The 16,354-nt window shown below is 42.8% G+C and overlaps 1 protein-coding gene across 2 annotated transcripts in view; it reads left to right on the forward strand.

Moving 5' to 3' along the window:
* The window catches only part of HBS1L (HBS1 like translational GTPase), a 113,419-nt gene that overhangs the window by 82,901 nt on the left and 14,164 nt on the right, over positions 1 to 16,354 (forward strand). The window contains exons 6-13 of one of the 2 annotated variants that reach the window (XM_075862506.1): positions 6,890 to 7,140; positions 7,567 to 7,732; positions 10,407 to 10,524; positions 12,202 to 12,348; positions 12,897 to 12,971; positions 13,054 to 13,171; positions 13,508 to 13,576; positions 15,174 to 15,278. In XM_075862506.1, the coding sequence (XP_075718621.1) occupies positions 6,890 to 7,140; positions 7,567 to 7,732; positions 10,407 to 10,524; positions 12,202 to 12,348; positions 12,897 to 12,971; positions 13,054 to 13,171; positions 13,508 to 13,576; positions 15,174 to 15,278 (1,049 nt within the window). Of the gene's footprint in view, positions 1 to 6,886; positions 7,141 to 7,566; positions 7,733 to 10,406; positions 10,525 to 12,201; positions 12,349 to 12,896; positions 12,972 to 13,053; positions 13,172 to 13,507; positions 13,577 to 15,173; positions 15,279 to 16,354 lie in introns of both variants that reach the window. The other variant, XM_075862505.1, reaches the window with a different exon arrangement.

The raw sequence follows: 16,354 nt of genomic DNA on the forward strand, positions 1-16,354 counted from the left end.
CGCATCTGAGTAGTTTTGGAAAGAGGGAGGGAGCTCCCTCTGATCCCACTGACACCCGGCGATAAGATCGCCGAGTGTCTGTGTCTCCGATGGCAGCCGGGGGCCTAATAAAGGCCCCCAGGTCTGCCTGTAATGAATGCCTGCTAGATCATGCCGCAGGCATGAGCTAGCAGATGCCTGTCCGTTTTAAACGGACAGGCAGTAATACACTGCAATACAAAAGTATTGCAGTGTATTATAATAGCGGTCGGAGGATCGCATAGTGAAGTCCCCTAGTGGGACTAGTAAAAAAGTTAAAAAAAAAAGTTTCATAAAGTTAATTTAAAAAAAATAATGAAAAACCCACTTTTTCCCCTTACAAACTGCTTTACTATTAAAAAAAAAACAAAATAAAGTTAAAAAGTTACACATATTTGGACTTTAAAAAAATGTGATTAAAAAGTGATCAAAAAGTCGCATCTACTCCAAAATGGTACCAATAAAAACTACGTCTTCCCGCAAAAAAAAGCCCTCATACAACTGCATCGGCGAAAAAGTAAAAACGTTCCGGCTCTTCAAAAATGGAGACACAAAAACAAATAATTTTGAAATTTTTTTGTAAAAGTAGTAAAACATATAAAATCTATACAAATTTGGTATCGTTGCAATCGTAACAACCCGCTGAATAAACTTATTGTGTTATTTATACCACACGGTAAACGGCGTAGATTTAGGACGCAAAAAAGAGTGGCAAAATGTCAGATTTTTTTCTATCCCCCCCCCCCAAAAAAAGTTAATAAAAGTTAATCAATAAATAATATGTACCTCAAAATGGTGCTATTAAAAATACAACTTGTCCCGCAAAAAACAAGACCTTATACAGCTATGTCGACGAAAAAATAAAAAAGTTCTAGCTCTTGGAATGCGACGATGGAAAAACTTAAAAAATGGCTTGGTCATTAAGGTTTAAAATAGGCTGGTATCTCCTACATAATGTGATCGGCGCTGTAACCAAAGTTCTGAACAATTTTAGATTTATGCTAATTAGTTTCTTTATAGACAACTGGGCGTGTTTTTACTTTGACGCTGACTAATCAGCGTCATGTACTTCTCATTGTTCCAGCCCAGCTGTGCAGTGAAAGAAGCTGGGCTGGAACAATGAGAAGTTTATGACGCTGATTGGTCACTGATTGGTTAGCGCAGGGCCGGCCCTAGGATAGATGGCGCCCTGTGCGAAATGATCTTTCGGCGCCCCCCCCCATCATTAAAAAAAAAAATGCCCCATAAAAAAATTATAATGCCCCTTTAGTGCACCCATACAGTATAATAATAATATTTAATAATATAATATATTACAACCCCTTCAAGGACACAGTATTTTGTCCTCTAATTGTGCCCACAGTATTACGCCATCTGTAGTACCCCTACACAGTATAATGTCCGCTTAGTGGCCCCCACACAGTACAGTGCCCCCCTGTAGATTTTGCCATACAGCCTCCCTGTAGACAGTGCCATAATTCCCCACCTCCTTTTTGTAGATCGTGCCATACAGCCCCCCCACCTCCCACTTGTAGACATTGCCATACAGTCCCCCACCTCCCCCTGGTAGACAGTGCCATACAGTCCCCCACCTCCCCCTTGTAGATCATGCCATACAGTCCCCGCACCTCCCCCTTGTAGACAGTGCCCCCAAACAAAAACAAAAATTGTACTCACCTAGGCCCCGTTCCCATGACGAACTGAGCTGCTCCATGACGGGACCCTGTAACATAGTACAGAGTTTCCCAACCTTTTCGGACTCGAGGCAGCACTGGAAAAACAATATTTCCTCAGGGCCCCCCTACCAAAAATAGTTTTGAGAAAGACAGAAAACGGCTAAGAACAAGCACACCACTCGTAGGGCATGTTCACACATGTTTTTCGTAAGGCAAAAAAAATCTGCCTCAAAATTCCTTCAGCAACTGATAGCGTTGTGTGACCTTTTTTTGTGTTTTTTCTTAAGCTGTTGAAGCGAATGCAAAAGACGCAGGAAAAAAAGCTCCAAACGGGCGCCGCAGGTATTTTCTGCCTCCTATTCATTTCAATTGGAGGACAGAGGTGGAAACCACTTGAAGACCATAAGCCCCCCACTCACAGTAAAATGACCATTAACCCCCCACTCACAGTAAAATGACCATCAGCCCACCACTCACAGAAAAATTACCATCAACCCCCCACTCACAGATTCCCCCTGTAGGTAGCGCCACACAGCCCCTTGTGGGTAGCGCCGCACAGCCCCTTGTGGGTAGCGCCGCACAGCCCCCTGGTAGGGAGCGCCGCACAGCCCCCTGGTAGGGAGCGCCGCACAGCCCCCTGGTAGGGAGCGCCGCACAGCCCCCTGGTAGGGAGCGCCGCACAGCCCCCTGCTAGGGAGCGCCGCACAGCCCCCTGCTAGGGAGCGCCGCACAGCCCCCTGCTAGGGAGCGCCGCACAGCCCCCTGGTAGGGAGCGCCGCACAGCCCCCTGGTAGGGAGCGCCGCACAGCCCCCTGGTAGGGAGCGCCGCACAGCCCCCTGGTAGGGAGCGCCGCACAGCCCCCTGGTAGGGAGCGCCGCACAGCCCCCAGCCCCCTGGTTGGTAGCGCCACACAGCCCCCAGCCCCCTGGTTGGTAGCGCCACACAGCCCCCAGCCCCCTGGTTGGTAGCGCCACACAGCCCCCTTGTAGGTAGTTCAAGGACTACGAAATGACCCTGATAGCTGGCGGGCAATAGACATTCAGACGCTATGACCGTCGATTCCACTCCAGGAGAAGCTCCTGTCGTCTATGTCCATGACGTCATTGGCTTCTCATGGAGTGGAATCCCCGGTCATAGAGTCTGCAATGCTGTGACAGGGGATTCCGCTTCAGGAGTTTCCCCTGATGTCACTGCCAATATGTGAACAGAAACATCAAGCATCGCTCCAGGAGCGGAATCCCTGGCCACACGGGGATTCCGCTCCTTCAGGGAGCTACAGTGGCCCTAGTAGACAGCAGAGCAGGGAGATACCTCCCTGCTCTGCTATAGTGCCGTCGCTACCGCTATAGCAGCCACAGCAGCTGCTAGCGGCGCCACCGCCCTCCTGCCCGGTGTCACCGCTCTCCTGCCCGGTGTCACCGCTAGCAGCCGCTATGGCTTCTACAGCGGTAGCGACGGCCACTAAGTGAAGAAGCGCCCGGGTGGAAAGGCGACTGCAGTTAGTGTGTGTATCCCCGCTGGTAGTTGCAACGGCGCTGTGGTACACACACCCACTGGCGCCCCTCTTGCAGTGTGGCGGCTGGCGCCCTGTGCGACCGCACTGGTCGAACATAGCTAAGGCCAGCCATGGGTCAGCGTCATACACTTCTCTGTACAACGCCCACTTGGTCAAAAGTAAAAACACGGCCAGTTGTCTATTAAGAAACAAATTCGCATAAATCTAAATTTGTTTATAACTTGGTCAAAAATCATTGTTTTTGAAAATAAAAAACACTGCTGTTATCTACATTACAGCGCCGATCAGATTAGGTAGGAGATAGGGCATTTATAATTTGGTGACAGAGCCTCTTTAAATAACAATCCCCCTTTAGAATATGTTGCTTTTTACCAGCAGGAATCTTTTCATTTCCTGTGGCCTTTGAATCTTGCTGCAGACTACCTACAGTCTGCCGTTTCATGTATCCTTTATTCTGTCAGTGGACTCCATACTATTAACAGGGGTTAGTCATTTTCTCCAGTGCATTCAATACTAGCAAAGAATGTATAGCAGTCCTAGAGGTGGCTACAGGTGTTCCCATGTCATAGATGAACTACTTAACCTTTTCATGCCGACAATCTGTACATACACGTCCTTTTCGTACATACCCCGTGCTGCCAGGACGTGTATATACAGATCTCTGTTCCAGCTGCATAGCACTGTGAAAGCGCTTGGACGCCGGCTGTGTCAGTGTCCGCAGCTCCCCAGCAACCTGTTCTCTGATAGCCGAACCGATTGGTTCGGCTACAGAGAATATGATCACCGAAATTAACCGCTTCCTGACCGCCCACAGTAAATTCACGTCGGCGCTTGCTGGGCGCTGTGCAGCGCCGACGTGAATTTACAGTGGGTGTTAAAAGCGCGATCCGGCTGTCTCAAAGTAGTGCTGACACCCGGATCGCGCTGTTAACCCCTGCCTCTGGTCCCAGAGACATGATCGGGACCTGATTGGTTCAGGTCCCGATCATGTGATCGCAGGGAAAGTTTGTTGTATCAACAAACTGGAAAGATTGTTGCTACAACAAACTTTCACCAGGACCGATTGCGGGTGCTGCCGTCGGTTGCATGGCAAAACCGGAGGCCATACAACAGCCTCCGGTCTGCTATTCACGGAAGCCTATAAGGACCAGCTGGTCCTCATAGGCTTCCTGTCAGTGTGACTGTCAACATCACACTGACCGTTTATAATACGTTACACTACCTAGGTAGTGCAATGTATTATAGCAGCCATCAGTGCTGCAGGTCTTCAAGTAAAAAAAAAAAGTAATAAAAATGTTTTATAAAAGTGTAAAAACAAAAAATGCTTTTTTTCCTATACGTCTTTTATTATAGGGAAAAAAATAAAATGTTAAAGTACACATATTTGGTATCACCGCGTTCGTAACGACCCCAGCTATAAAACTATAATATTATTTTCCCCGCACTGTGAACACCGCAAAAAATAATTAAAAAACAATACTAGCATCATTATTTTTCTGGTCATCACCACTCTCAAAATATAGAATAAAAAGTGATCAAAAATTCGCATGTACCCCAAAATAATACCAATAAAAACTACAACCCGTCCCGCAAAAAACAAGCCCTTACACAGCTTTTTTGACTGAGAAATAAAAAAATTATGGCTCTCAGAATATGGTGATACAAAAAATAAATAATTTTATAGAAAAGTGATTTTATTGCGCAAACGCCACAAATCTTAAAAAAAACTATATACATATGGTATCGCCGTAATCATACCGACCTGCAGAATAAAGTAAAATGTCATTTATATCGCAGTGAACACTGTAAAAAAAAAAGGACAAAAAACATTGTCAAAACATGTTTTTTTTGTCACGTTGCTTGCCAAAAATAATCGAATAAAAAGTGATCAAAAAATCACATGCACCCTAAAATGGTACTAATGAAAACTACAGATTGTAACGTAACAAATAGGCCCTCGCACGGCTCCGGTGGAGAAAAAATAAAAAAAGTTCTGGCTCTCAGAATATAGCGACAGAAATTGTGCAGAGTGTCCAAAAGCGGATAAGGGCACCATTTTTTAGTATACCCTCTTATTATGCCCTGATGTACTCTGCCCAGCTTACATATGCCACCACATCATAAACTGAAATACCAGCAAAACCCCAAACAGAACAACTACCAAGCAAAATCTGCGCTCCAAAAACCAAATGCCGCTCCCTCCCTTCTGAGCTCTGCCGTGGGTCCAAACAGCAGTTTATTACCACATATGGGGTATTGCCGTAATCATGAGAAATAGCTTTACAAGTTTTGGGGTGCTTTTTATTCTTTTTTCCTTGTAAAAATTATTTTTTTTTAATATTTTTTCAGAAAAAAAGTAGATTTTTATTTTCACAGACATATTCTAAGAAATATAGCAAAAGACCTGTGGGGTCAAGATGCTAACTATGCCCCTAGATAAACTCCTTGAGGTGTGTAGTTTCTAAAACCACTTTTGGGGAGATTCCACTGTTTTGGCACCACAAGACCTCTTCAAACCTGACCTGGTGCCTAAAATATATTCTAAAAAAAGGAGACCCCAAAATCCTTTGCTTCTGAGGCCGGTGTTTCAGTCCATTATCACACATGGGCCACATGTGGGATATTTCTAAAAACTGCAGAATCTGGGCAATAAATATTGAGTTGCGTTTCTCTGGTAAAAACTTCTGTGTTACCGATTTTTTTTTTTATTACAAATGAATTTTGGAAAAAAAAATGAAATTTGTAAATTTCACCTCTACATTGCTTTAATTCCTGTGAAACGCCTAAAGGGTTAACAAATTTCGGAATGCTGTTTTGAATACTCTGAGGGGTGCAGTTTTTAAAATAGGGTGATTTATGTGGTCTATCCAGTACATAAGGCCCTCAAAGCCACTTAAGAACTGAACTAGTCCTTGACAAATAAATAATGTTCAAAAAACAATGCAAATATAAAGCCGACATATGGGGGATGTTAATTAGCAACAATTTTGTGTGATATTACTATCTGTTTTACAAGTAGATTACATTAAAAATTTGAAAAATTATAATTTTTGCAAATTTTCTTTTACATTTTGGTGTTTTTTCACAAATAAGCTATGAATTTATTGACCAAATTTTTCCACTAACATAAAGTACAATATGTCACGAGAAAACAATCTCTGAATCGCTTGGATAGGCAAAAGCTTTCCAGAGTTATTACCACATAAAATGGCACATGTCAGATTTGAAAAAATGGGTCTGGTCATTGAGGCATCGATGACCCTTGGTCCTGAAAGGGTTACTTATTATGCGGGTTGTCCACTAATAGCGTCCCCTTCCTTAGGCCTATTAGAGCATATGGACTTCTTTTAGGGGAGTATCGGTGGCTCCCCCTCTGGTGGACCTGGCCCATCTATGTATTACATGGATGACCATTTATTTAAAATGTATGGCTAACCACAATTTCCCCAAGTGGTAATTGCTGATCAGCGGTAGTTTCAGAAACCAGACCTGTGCCAATCAGCCCATTGCCAAGCCATTTTCTAGTTGTGGGACAAAGATTATAACTGATATTTTCAATGGAAGATCCTTGTTCCATTCATGGTTTTTAAACCACTTGGTTTGTTTTATCTATATTTTGCTTTCAGGCAGTATTCGTATAAATTCCGCCTAAATGTATATATTTTATACTTCTAGCAGTGCACCATCTGAATTAAATGGTCAGAGTGTTACGGCAACTACGAGGGGCCAGGCTATGGACGACGCTATGGAAGAAAATGACAACAGTGTGCAAATGCCCACTACATTGAACACATCTCAGATCTCAGAAGACCTGAATTCTACCCCTTCCCAAGGGAAAAGTTTCAGCAGATCCAAGCAAAAGATAAATGTTAAAGAGGAACTGGAGAAAAGACAAGGAGGAAAACAGCTGCTCAACCTCGTGGTTATAGGTAGAGTGGACTTGGTTCATAAACACCAGTCTTATGTAAAAGACTGCAGTTGTATGTGAAGGTTTTTTCCACATTTGCCATGCCATGATTTGTTTTGTGAAACTTAACTGTGCCAGGCTTGCCCAGACGAACAAAGGCCATGTTGTTTTTCGCTTCCGACAGACTATATTTGCACTTTGAAACTTTTTGAGTTACTGCTCCCGCCTGAGATTACTATGTCATTCAGATAAAACATTAAAATATAAGAGAGTAACTTGGCTGCAGTATACATTTAGTTTACGTTTGGTTCCACAATGGTTTAGTTGAGTCATAGTAGCTGGAAAACCTAATCTTTCATCCTCACGGCAAACATAAGGGGTTGGATTGGGGTGAAGGTGTGAGTGCATATGCTATGTTCTCTGTTTATCATAATCTTTCTTAATTCAGGTCATGTTGATGCCGGTAAAAGCACTCTTATGGGCCATTTATTATATCTCCTCGGACATGTGAACAAAAGAACTATGCACAAATATGAACAAGAGTCCAAGAAAGCAGGAAAAGCTTCTTTTGCATATGCGTGGGTGCTGGATGAGACGGGAGAAGAAAGGCAAAGGTGTTCTGTTTCCTACATCTTGTGTGACTTGTTTAGTATTGCGTACAAACCTTCTTGTAGTTATCTGGGTTATGCTTTCCCATGGGCAATTTCAACAACAAATGCTTCTTTGGTAGTATATATGGTAGTAAGCTTAAGCTGTGACCGTAAAATGAATTGTCCATAAAAGTGAACCCAAATGCAGAACTAGAGGGGGAGCTTTACCAGTTTTAGGCCTGTCTTTGGTCTCCGCCATCGTGATGGCAGATCGTTGTTGCTGTACTATTCATTACCACCCTTTTGATTCATTCGTTTTTAATCCTAAGGCCTCATGCACACGACCGTAGCCGTGTGCACGGCCGTGATTTTCGGGTCGGCCGGCTGCGGACTGTCAGCCGCAGGCCGCCCGCAAATCGCGGAACATGCACATGGCCGCCGCCATTGTTTTCAATGAGCCCGGACCGCAGAACCGGGCCGTAATAAGACATGCCCGTTCTTTTTGTGGTCCGGGCTCCCGGGCCGTGCAAGGACCGCAAAAACTACGGTCGTGTGCATGGCCCCATAGAAAAGAATGGGGCCGCAATTCTCCCATAGATTTTCGGGGGAATTGCGGCCGCAAAAACACGGTCGTGTGCATGGGGCCTTATCCCTAGCATAATGTGATGTACATTATCCACAGAATGTTCACGTATCATTAACCCCTTAAAGAGGACCTATCAGCGCACGTAGGGTAAATGATATATTTTATAAAAATAATTAGGCATCATGCACACGACGTTTCCATTTTGCGGACCGCAAAGCACAGATCCTCATAGCTTCCGAATCCAATTTTTTTTTGGAGACCTATACACTAGAGTGGGTGATCAGACCACAAATACGGACAAGAATAGGACATGTTCTATAATTTTGTGGAATGAACACGTAGATCAGCAAAAAAAACAACTGATTACATACTGAACCACAGAAATAAATGGCTCAATATGCTATCCTTAAAGGGAAGATGTCATGATTATTTTTATTTTTTTATTATTATTATATTGCTTTTAATAAAATATAAACAAAAATTGTATTTATTAGTGTTGTCACGTTCTAATTTTTACTGTGTTCAAACTTTTACTTCACTATGGGGGCTGCCATCTTTTTTTCATCTCTGTATGTGTCGATTAACGACAGATACAGAGATGGAATACGGCACATACATCCCCATAGAAAATGCGAACAGGAGCCTTTCCATTCACTATAGCGTACGCAGTCTGTGTGGGAACGGCGCATACGCTGCTCCCACACAGACCAAAACAAAGCTCGTTCGCAGAGCGAAATCCGGCGCCATTTTCATGTGGGCCGGAAGCCGCTGTGGAACAGTAAGATGACTACTTCCAGCCGCGGCTTCCGGCCATATGTTCAGGTGCAAGGAATAGGAGCGTAGACCAGCGGAGGCGGCGGCATGCAATTTATGTTTGTGTATGTGATGTGTGTATTATGTTTGTGTATGTTTTTGTTATACTGTCTGCTGAGCCCTGTATCTAATCCTCCTACACTGTGCAGTCGCTCAGAAAATGGCGGCACACAGTGTAGGAGGTTTGAAGATTCAACCCCCTCCTTCTCCTGGCACTAGCCAGAATAAGGGAGGGGAGATTGTGTGAGAACACTAGAGGAGAGTGTGACCACCCCAAATTTGCAGCATAAAGCAGTGAGGTTGCTTTATCACAGTGATTTTGGGAACTGCTCCCTCTAGTGCCCAGCACATGGAAATGTTATAAATTAGAATCTAATTTATAATATTTCCTGACTTGTGAAACCATTAAAACAATGTGTAATCACTTAAATACGAATTATTTAACTAAAAAAAAAAAATCATAATTTTGAGCGACACATTCCCTTTAAGAAAGTAATATTTTCCTAAATGCATGTAATCAAAACAAATGTATAAATACTTCCGTATAAACCAACTTTGAGTATGCATATGTCCCGACTCTCGACCTTGCTTGTTTGGTGCTCCCAGCATCACCTGCGACTTCCCACAATTCAAGATTTAGAGATTTTTTTTAATTTTATTTTTTTCTTTGCCGCATTCTGGTGGCAGCTGTTAGGCTCACAGCTGCCATGGTGACCAATCGTCACACTATACACTTTATGGGCCATTACAGCCCGCATGATCACCAGGGCATACTATCCTATCTTAATCTAATGTGACTGCTGATCAGACGTAATAGTACGTTCTTTTCGAGGAAGGGGTTATACAGTTATTGCAGAGGTTCTACAGCATAGCCCATATAATCATTAATGGGATTTATGGAAGTTATGGCAACCTTCCAATACCAACAGGCATAAAGTGGTTGTTTTATCAGACACCTCTTTAAAGGGGTTATCCAGAGATAAAATTAATATCTTAATGGTGGGGGTCAGACTCTCGGCCTCCCCTCCAATCAGCTGTTTTAAAGGGGCAGTTAATTTTATCTCTCCGGATAACCCCTATAATGTTAGAGCCGCTGTGGGCCCAGCTCCTGATTCCCTGGTAAATGTAAAATATTAAAGACCTGGTCTTGCTGGTTGTTGGCAGCTCTCCACTTTGGAGCATAGTGGAGGGGTCTCTTTGACATCCACATACCGTAATAAGGCATATATAAAGGGGTTGTCTATCTGCTGCCCACTTTTTTTTTTTAATTTTCACTTTTTTTTCTTTCTGTTGTGGTAGAGGAGTAACTATGGATGTAGGCATGACCAAATTTGAAACAAAGACTAAAGTTATTACACTGATGGATGCGCCTGGGCACAAAGATTTCATCCCAAACATGATTACAGGAGCTGCAAAAGTAAGTTATTTGGGCACGTTTTCTTTGTTTCTTGTACGTTCAGCACAGTGCAAAAGTCAGAGACCATCCTTTTTAATTTACAATCACTTTGGCCATTAAAGGTGGTTTCCCACCAGAGACATTTATGACATATCCACAGGATTTGTCATAAATGTCAGATAGATGTGGCTCCCAGCTCTGGGGCCCTCACCTATCTCTAGAACGGGGCCCCCTATACCTTGTTCTACTGCTCTGTGTTGTGGCTGAAGCATGTGATTTCCGACCATGAATTACGGAAACAGCGTAGCTCGCTGAGCTACGCTGTTTCCGTAACTCCCATAGTAGTGAATGGCAGTTACGGAAGCCGCGTAGCATGCGAGTTACGCTGTTTCCGTAACTACCATTCAGTTCTATGGGACTTACGGAAACCGCATAGCTCAGCGAGGTACGCTGTTTGCGTAATTCATGGTCGGAAGTCACATGCTTCAGCCACAGCAGAATGGGGTTTAGGGGGCCCCGTTTTAGAGATAGGTGCGGGACCCACATCTATCTGACATTTATGACAAATCCTGTGGATATGTCATAAATGTTTCAGATGGCAAAACCCCTTTAAGTACAATTAATTTATTCTTCAGTGTCAGGAAAAAGCAGAAAACTTATTCATTGAATGAAGTTAGACAACAGCCTCCAACGTTAAATATAATGGTGGAAATACTTTTCAAAAACAAGTTAAAAAAAAAAAAAAAAAAAGGAAAGAGAAAATAGAATTCCAACTGTTGAGGATCTGAAGTACTAGCCGAACTGTCACTAGCCGGTAATCAGTTATTTGAGAGATGGGAGAAAATCAAGCTAGAGTCTTTCTCCAAATTTAACAAATCATTATTCTAACTGTTCTTTGACTTTACTGTGAGAAGATAACCCAGTGCTATGGTGTAAAATAACTTTTTAGCTGTCAAGTATCTCCTACTAAGAAAGGAAATTTAAAAAAGCATTGCTAAACGTCTAGAGCGGGATCTGATCCCTTCCTTATGCATAGAGCTGTACATTTGAGAGAGACTGAAAGAACCATGTTGCCAACCATCAGGCAAACAAGGTGGAGGATCAGCGCAAGTTTGACAAAATTTTTAACAATTTGGAGTTGATTTTTTATTTTTTTGGGTTGGAAAGCAAACAACTGTCATTTTCTATTAAGTGTGCTTTCTACTCTCTATTTTTTCTGACACCGACAAATGAATAAGCTGGTATGCTGCCATGTCTCCTGCCACCCAGACACAGTTGACCGATTCGGCAGCAGTGTTGCTGAGGCAACCGCACAACCGTTGCAGGAAAGACTTCCGGCATTATACGGTTGCCTCCGCTCTGACAGGAGATGTGAGGGCATACCTAACTAGAATCTCAAAGGTAGTTTTTGACTACAGTACTGTTAAATGTCATTGGTGTTTATCTGTAAAAGCTTTGTGACCCCATTGTGATTGCATCATTAGCTCTAGGTCTAGAAATTTGAAGGCATTGTTTCTTGCCCTTGTTGCTATTCGACCAAAAGAATCAAATATTTAAGCCTTTTTGGTTTTTAATGCTTGTAGTTTTTTGTTTTTTTTGGTTTATGCATACTCTTTTGGTAGTGAATTTCGCTTTTTTGGTATTTGTTTTTGCGCTTCATGGCTTACTTCTATATATAGACTGTCTCCTGTCTTCTAGGCTGACGTGGCCATTTTAGTTGTAGATGCCAGTCGTGGGGAGTTTGAAGCAGGCTTTGAAGCCGGTGGACAGACACGTGAACATGCACTTCTGGTTCGATCTCTTGGAGTGACTCAGTTAGCAGTCGTAGTCAATAAAATGGACCAGGTATTTTTTTGCAATAAGGATTTATATGTAGTGACATTGCTTGTGCTGGCTAAGGCCTTGTCCAGATGCTTGTACTATTGCTTGTAAATCTCTGTACTCTTTGGTTCTGCGTATTCTATTACATGACTACTGTAGAAATTCTTCAAATCACCATCTCATATGGTCCTTACAGTTAGTTTGCATTTTATTTAAAGCTTCATGTCCTTCACTTGATGTTATCCAGGTGACTGTACCTCACAACTCCAGTCTCCTTACATTAATATTATTAACTATTTCGACAAACCTTGTGAGAGATTGACACTTGCGGAATAAACAGTATTGAGGTACCACCCAGTACAAGCAGTGGTGCCCTCAGTCATTTGTTGCCAGGAGTTACTAGAAAATGAAGGGAGATATTCGATTTACCGTTTCTTATTTCACAAATTGCCAGTATTTGCTTTATATCTTGATTCTTTTTGTGCTGATAAGCTCCTTTTGAAATGACGTGATCTGCTGAACGCACTTATCACACAATAGTTCAAAGCATTTAGACGTTTCACTTTCTGCAGGTCAACTGGCAGGAGGAGCGATTTGGTGAAGTTACTAATAAGCTTGGACACTTCCTAAAGCAAGCTGGTTTCAAGGTAATATGGTCTTTGGTTTACATTTCTGATATATAGTGTGTGATATGGGGGTGATCATTTATGTTTATTTCACCTGCTATAGGACACTGATGTTTATTACATTCCTACCAGTGGTCTAAGTGGCGAAAATATGGTGAAAAAAAGTGAAATAAGTGAACTGACAAGTTGGTACAAAGGACCGTGCCTTGTTGATCAAATTGGTAAGAAATAATTTTGTGGAGGTTTCCTTAGATATTGTCAGATTTAGTTTTTTTTTAATCTTATGTTTTATATATACGTCATCAAATTTTAGCTTGAAAAAACACAAAAGCGCGTATGTGACTTGTTCAGGGTGCAGCAGCTTTTATTCTCCATTGCAGAAAATCGCCACAGGTAGCGAGTAAAACTATGCAGAATGTGGCATGACACAAATGCAACACTTCTCCCTATAAACGAGCTGATTTTTTTTTTTTATGAGCTGACTTGTAATAGTTAATTTTATTTGCTCCCCACTTTGGTACTATTATGACTGAACCAGTATTTTTTGACCAATGCAGATACGTTTAAAGCTCCACAGCGGTCAGTAGAGAAACCTTTCAGGTTGTGTGCATCTGATGTATTTAAAGGTAAGAATTTCACTTTTTATTTATAGGTTCATAGAAATGTGATGTGTGCTTAAAGCGGTTATCCAGGGACCAAAAATATTTATGTGACACTAAGTAACTTACTAATATACTTTAATTAAAAATTCTGTGCTAAATGGTGCAGTTCAAACCTCATGAATTATTCAGGAAGTGCTGGAGCTTTTCTAATAATGATGACGCTGCGACACGACCCCACGTGACTGAGCTCTTGCTTCATGTGCTGTTCATGAACATGACCACAAGGGGCTGTCACATTGCCTATTGCTTGAGTCCCGAGTACAGCATCGGCTAGCGCTTTGTTCGGGACTCCAGCACTGCTCCCGACGTCCATATTTGGTACATTTAGGGGCTTCCTATCGCTGGAATCCCCGAGCAAAGCATCAGCTGACGCTCTGCCTGGGGACTCCACAACTTCTGAAGATGTCGGCAGAGCAGTACTGGAGTCCCCGAGCAAAGAATCAGCTGATGCTCTGCTCCGGGACTCAAGTACTGCTCTGCCGACATCATTGTCCATATATGAACAGTGACTGTGTGATGCACTGCTCGGGGACTCCTGCGATCGGAAACCCCTGAATTGACCAAATATGGACATCGGGAGCAGTGCTGGAGTCCCGAACAAAGCACTTGCCGATGCTGTGCTCGAGACTCAAGCTATAGGCAATGTGACAGCCCCTTGCGATCATGTTCACGTACAGCACATGAAGCAAGAGCTCAGTCACGTGGGGCCGTGTCGGCACGTCATCATTATTAGAAAAACTCCAGCACTTCCTGAATAATTTGTGAGGTTTGAACTGCACCATATAGCGCAGAATTCTTAATTAAAGTATATTAGTAAGTTACTTAGGTTCACATAAATATATTCTTGCAATGCAATTTTTGGTCCCCGGATAACCCCTTTAAGATTCTTTCTCATTTCCAGGCACAGAAAATGCCATTCAAATATGACCGTTTGCTTTGACACCATTTTTTAAACATTTTACATTTTATTGTGCGTGTGCAATAGGGTAAAGTAGATGGGAAACCAGCTAGTTAACTTTCATATTTGATATGCATACAAGCATAGATAGCTGAGATTATGGCACAGGTTAATAGCTAAAGAAAGAAAACTCCTCAAAAGGGTTGTGTCCATCTTTGCACCATGTTTTACTGTTTCTATACAGAATGAAAAGAATGACATTTCTGCCACTGATTCCATTCATCTGAATGTAACTTGCCGAAATCCATACATCTGCTGCAGAAACAACAACCACATTCAGATGAATGGAACTGATTTTCAGTCGCAGAAATTTCTGCAACAAAATCTGACGCGTGTGGGGGAAGTAGCACTGGGTAGCCCGCTTGTCATGCTTTGCACATTAGACTTAGGGTAATGGTAAATTCAGAAACATTTTCAAGCAAGTTAGAAAATTCCCTAGCGGATGGTACCATCCATTTACACACAGAAGTTGTCCGACCCCCCCACCAATCAGACATTTATGGCATACTAATTGATATACCATCTATAGAATCCATTGAAAAACTTCTTTACACCACAGGAAAGAAAAAGCTTTAATGATTGTACTTCATTTTCTTTGCCCAGATCAAGGCTCTGGATTTTGCGTGACTGGCAAAATAGAAGCTGGGTATGTCCAAAGTGGAGAGCGCTTACTAGTTATGCCCCCCAATGAGACCTGCACGGTAAAAGGTAAGCAGATCGACATGGCTGAAATGTGCTATCGAAGGATGCCCTATATCACTTGTGACTGCATCTGTCTGTTTTGGGACAACTTCTGAAAGCACTTTCTGTACCTGAAACTGGAACGTGCTGTCAAACTGATACTGACTGTTGAATAATTTATCCAAAATCTTGAAACGAATTTCCTCACAGGTGACTGTGTGTCTGAAGATTTCTGGTGCTAGATGTCAGACCTTTTTTCTTGTACTTGAGGCTTCTTTTTTTCTCACGCCACCAGATGATTCCCGCATTGTTCTATTAGTCATCGTGTTTATACGCGGTTTCTTTGCTTAGTACCCCTTTGTGTCACATTGTGTTTAGACCATTAAAAAGAGTGAGAGGGGTTATGTTTTGGATTGAAGGTCCTAAAAATAAAAACTAAGTGCTTGTATTATATAATTTTGAAAGTCCCCTTTTTTTTACAATGTCAGCAATATTCCGTGCAAGCTTGTCGAGCCAAGCATAGTTTCTACAGGGTTGTCCGAGGGTGATGAAGGCCTTTCCTAGGTCTTTTCATTGTAGACCATCTTGGGCTTTAAAGCTCACGTTTAATTCATTTCCTGTTCTTCCATTGTGAAAATATTATGTGAGTTGCCTGCTATTTCTATTTGAAGCATTAACCCCTTCGTGCTCAGCGACGGAATATTACGTCGCGGGAGTAACTGCCATTTCGGCCGTCCTCCCGACACATGCAGGAGCTGTGACGCTGCTGTCTCGTACAGCAGCTGCCGCAGCTCCTACAGCAGGGACCGATCGCTGTGTCCCCTCTGATTAACCCCTTAAAAGCCGTGTTCAATAGTGATCACGGCTTTTTTGGGGTTAAGCTACAGTCGCCAGCCTGCTACGCGATAGCGGCTGGCGATGGTGACTATGGCAACCGGACACCAAACAATGGCGTCCGGCTATGCCATCGACGGAAGCCTAGTGGGTCCTGACAAAGTCAGGACCCACTATGCCTGCTGTCAGTGAGTAGCTAACAGCTCTAATGCACTGCACTACGCATGTAGTGCAGTGTATTAGAATAGCGATCAGGGCCTCCTGCCCTC

The sequence above is a fragment of the Rhinoderma darwinii genome, chromosome 4, assembly GCF_050947455.1.
Source record: "Rhinoderma darwinii isolate aRhiDar2 chromosome 4, aRhiDar2.hap1, whole genome shotgun sequence".
Lineage (NCBI taxonomy): Eukaryota > Metazoa > Chordata > Amphibia > Anura > Rhinodermatidae > Rhinoderma > Rhinoderma darwinii.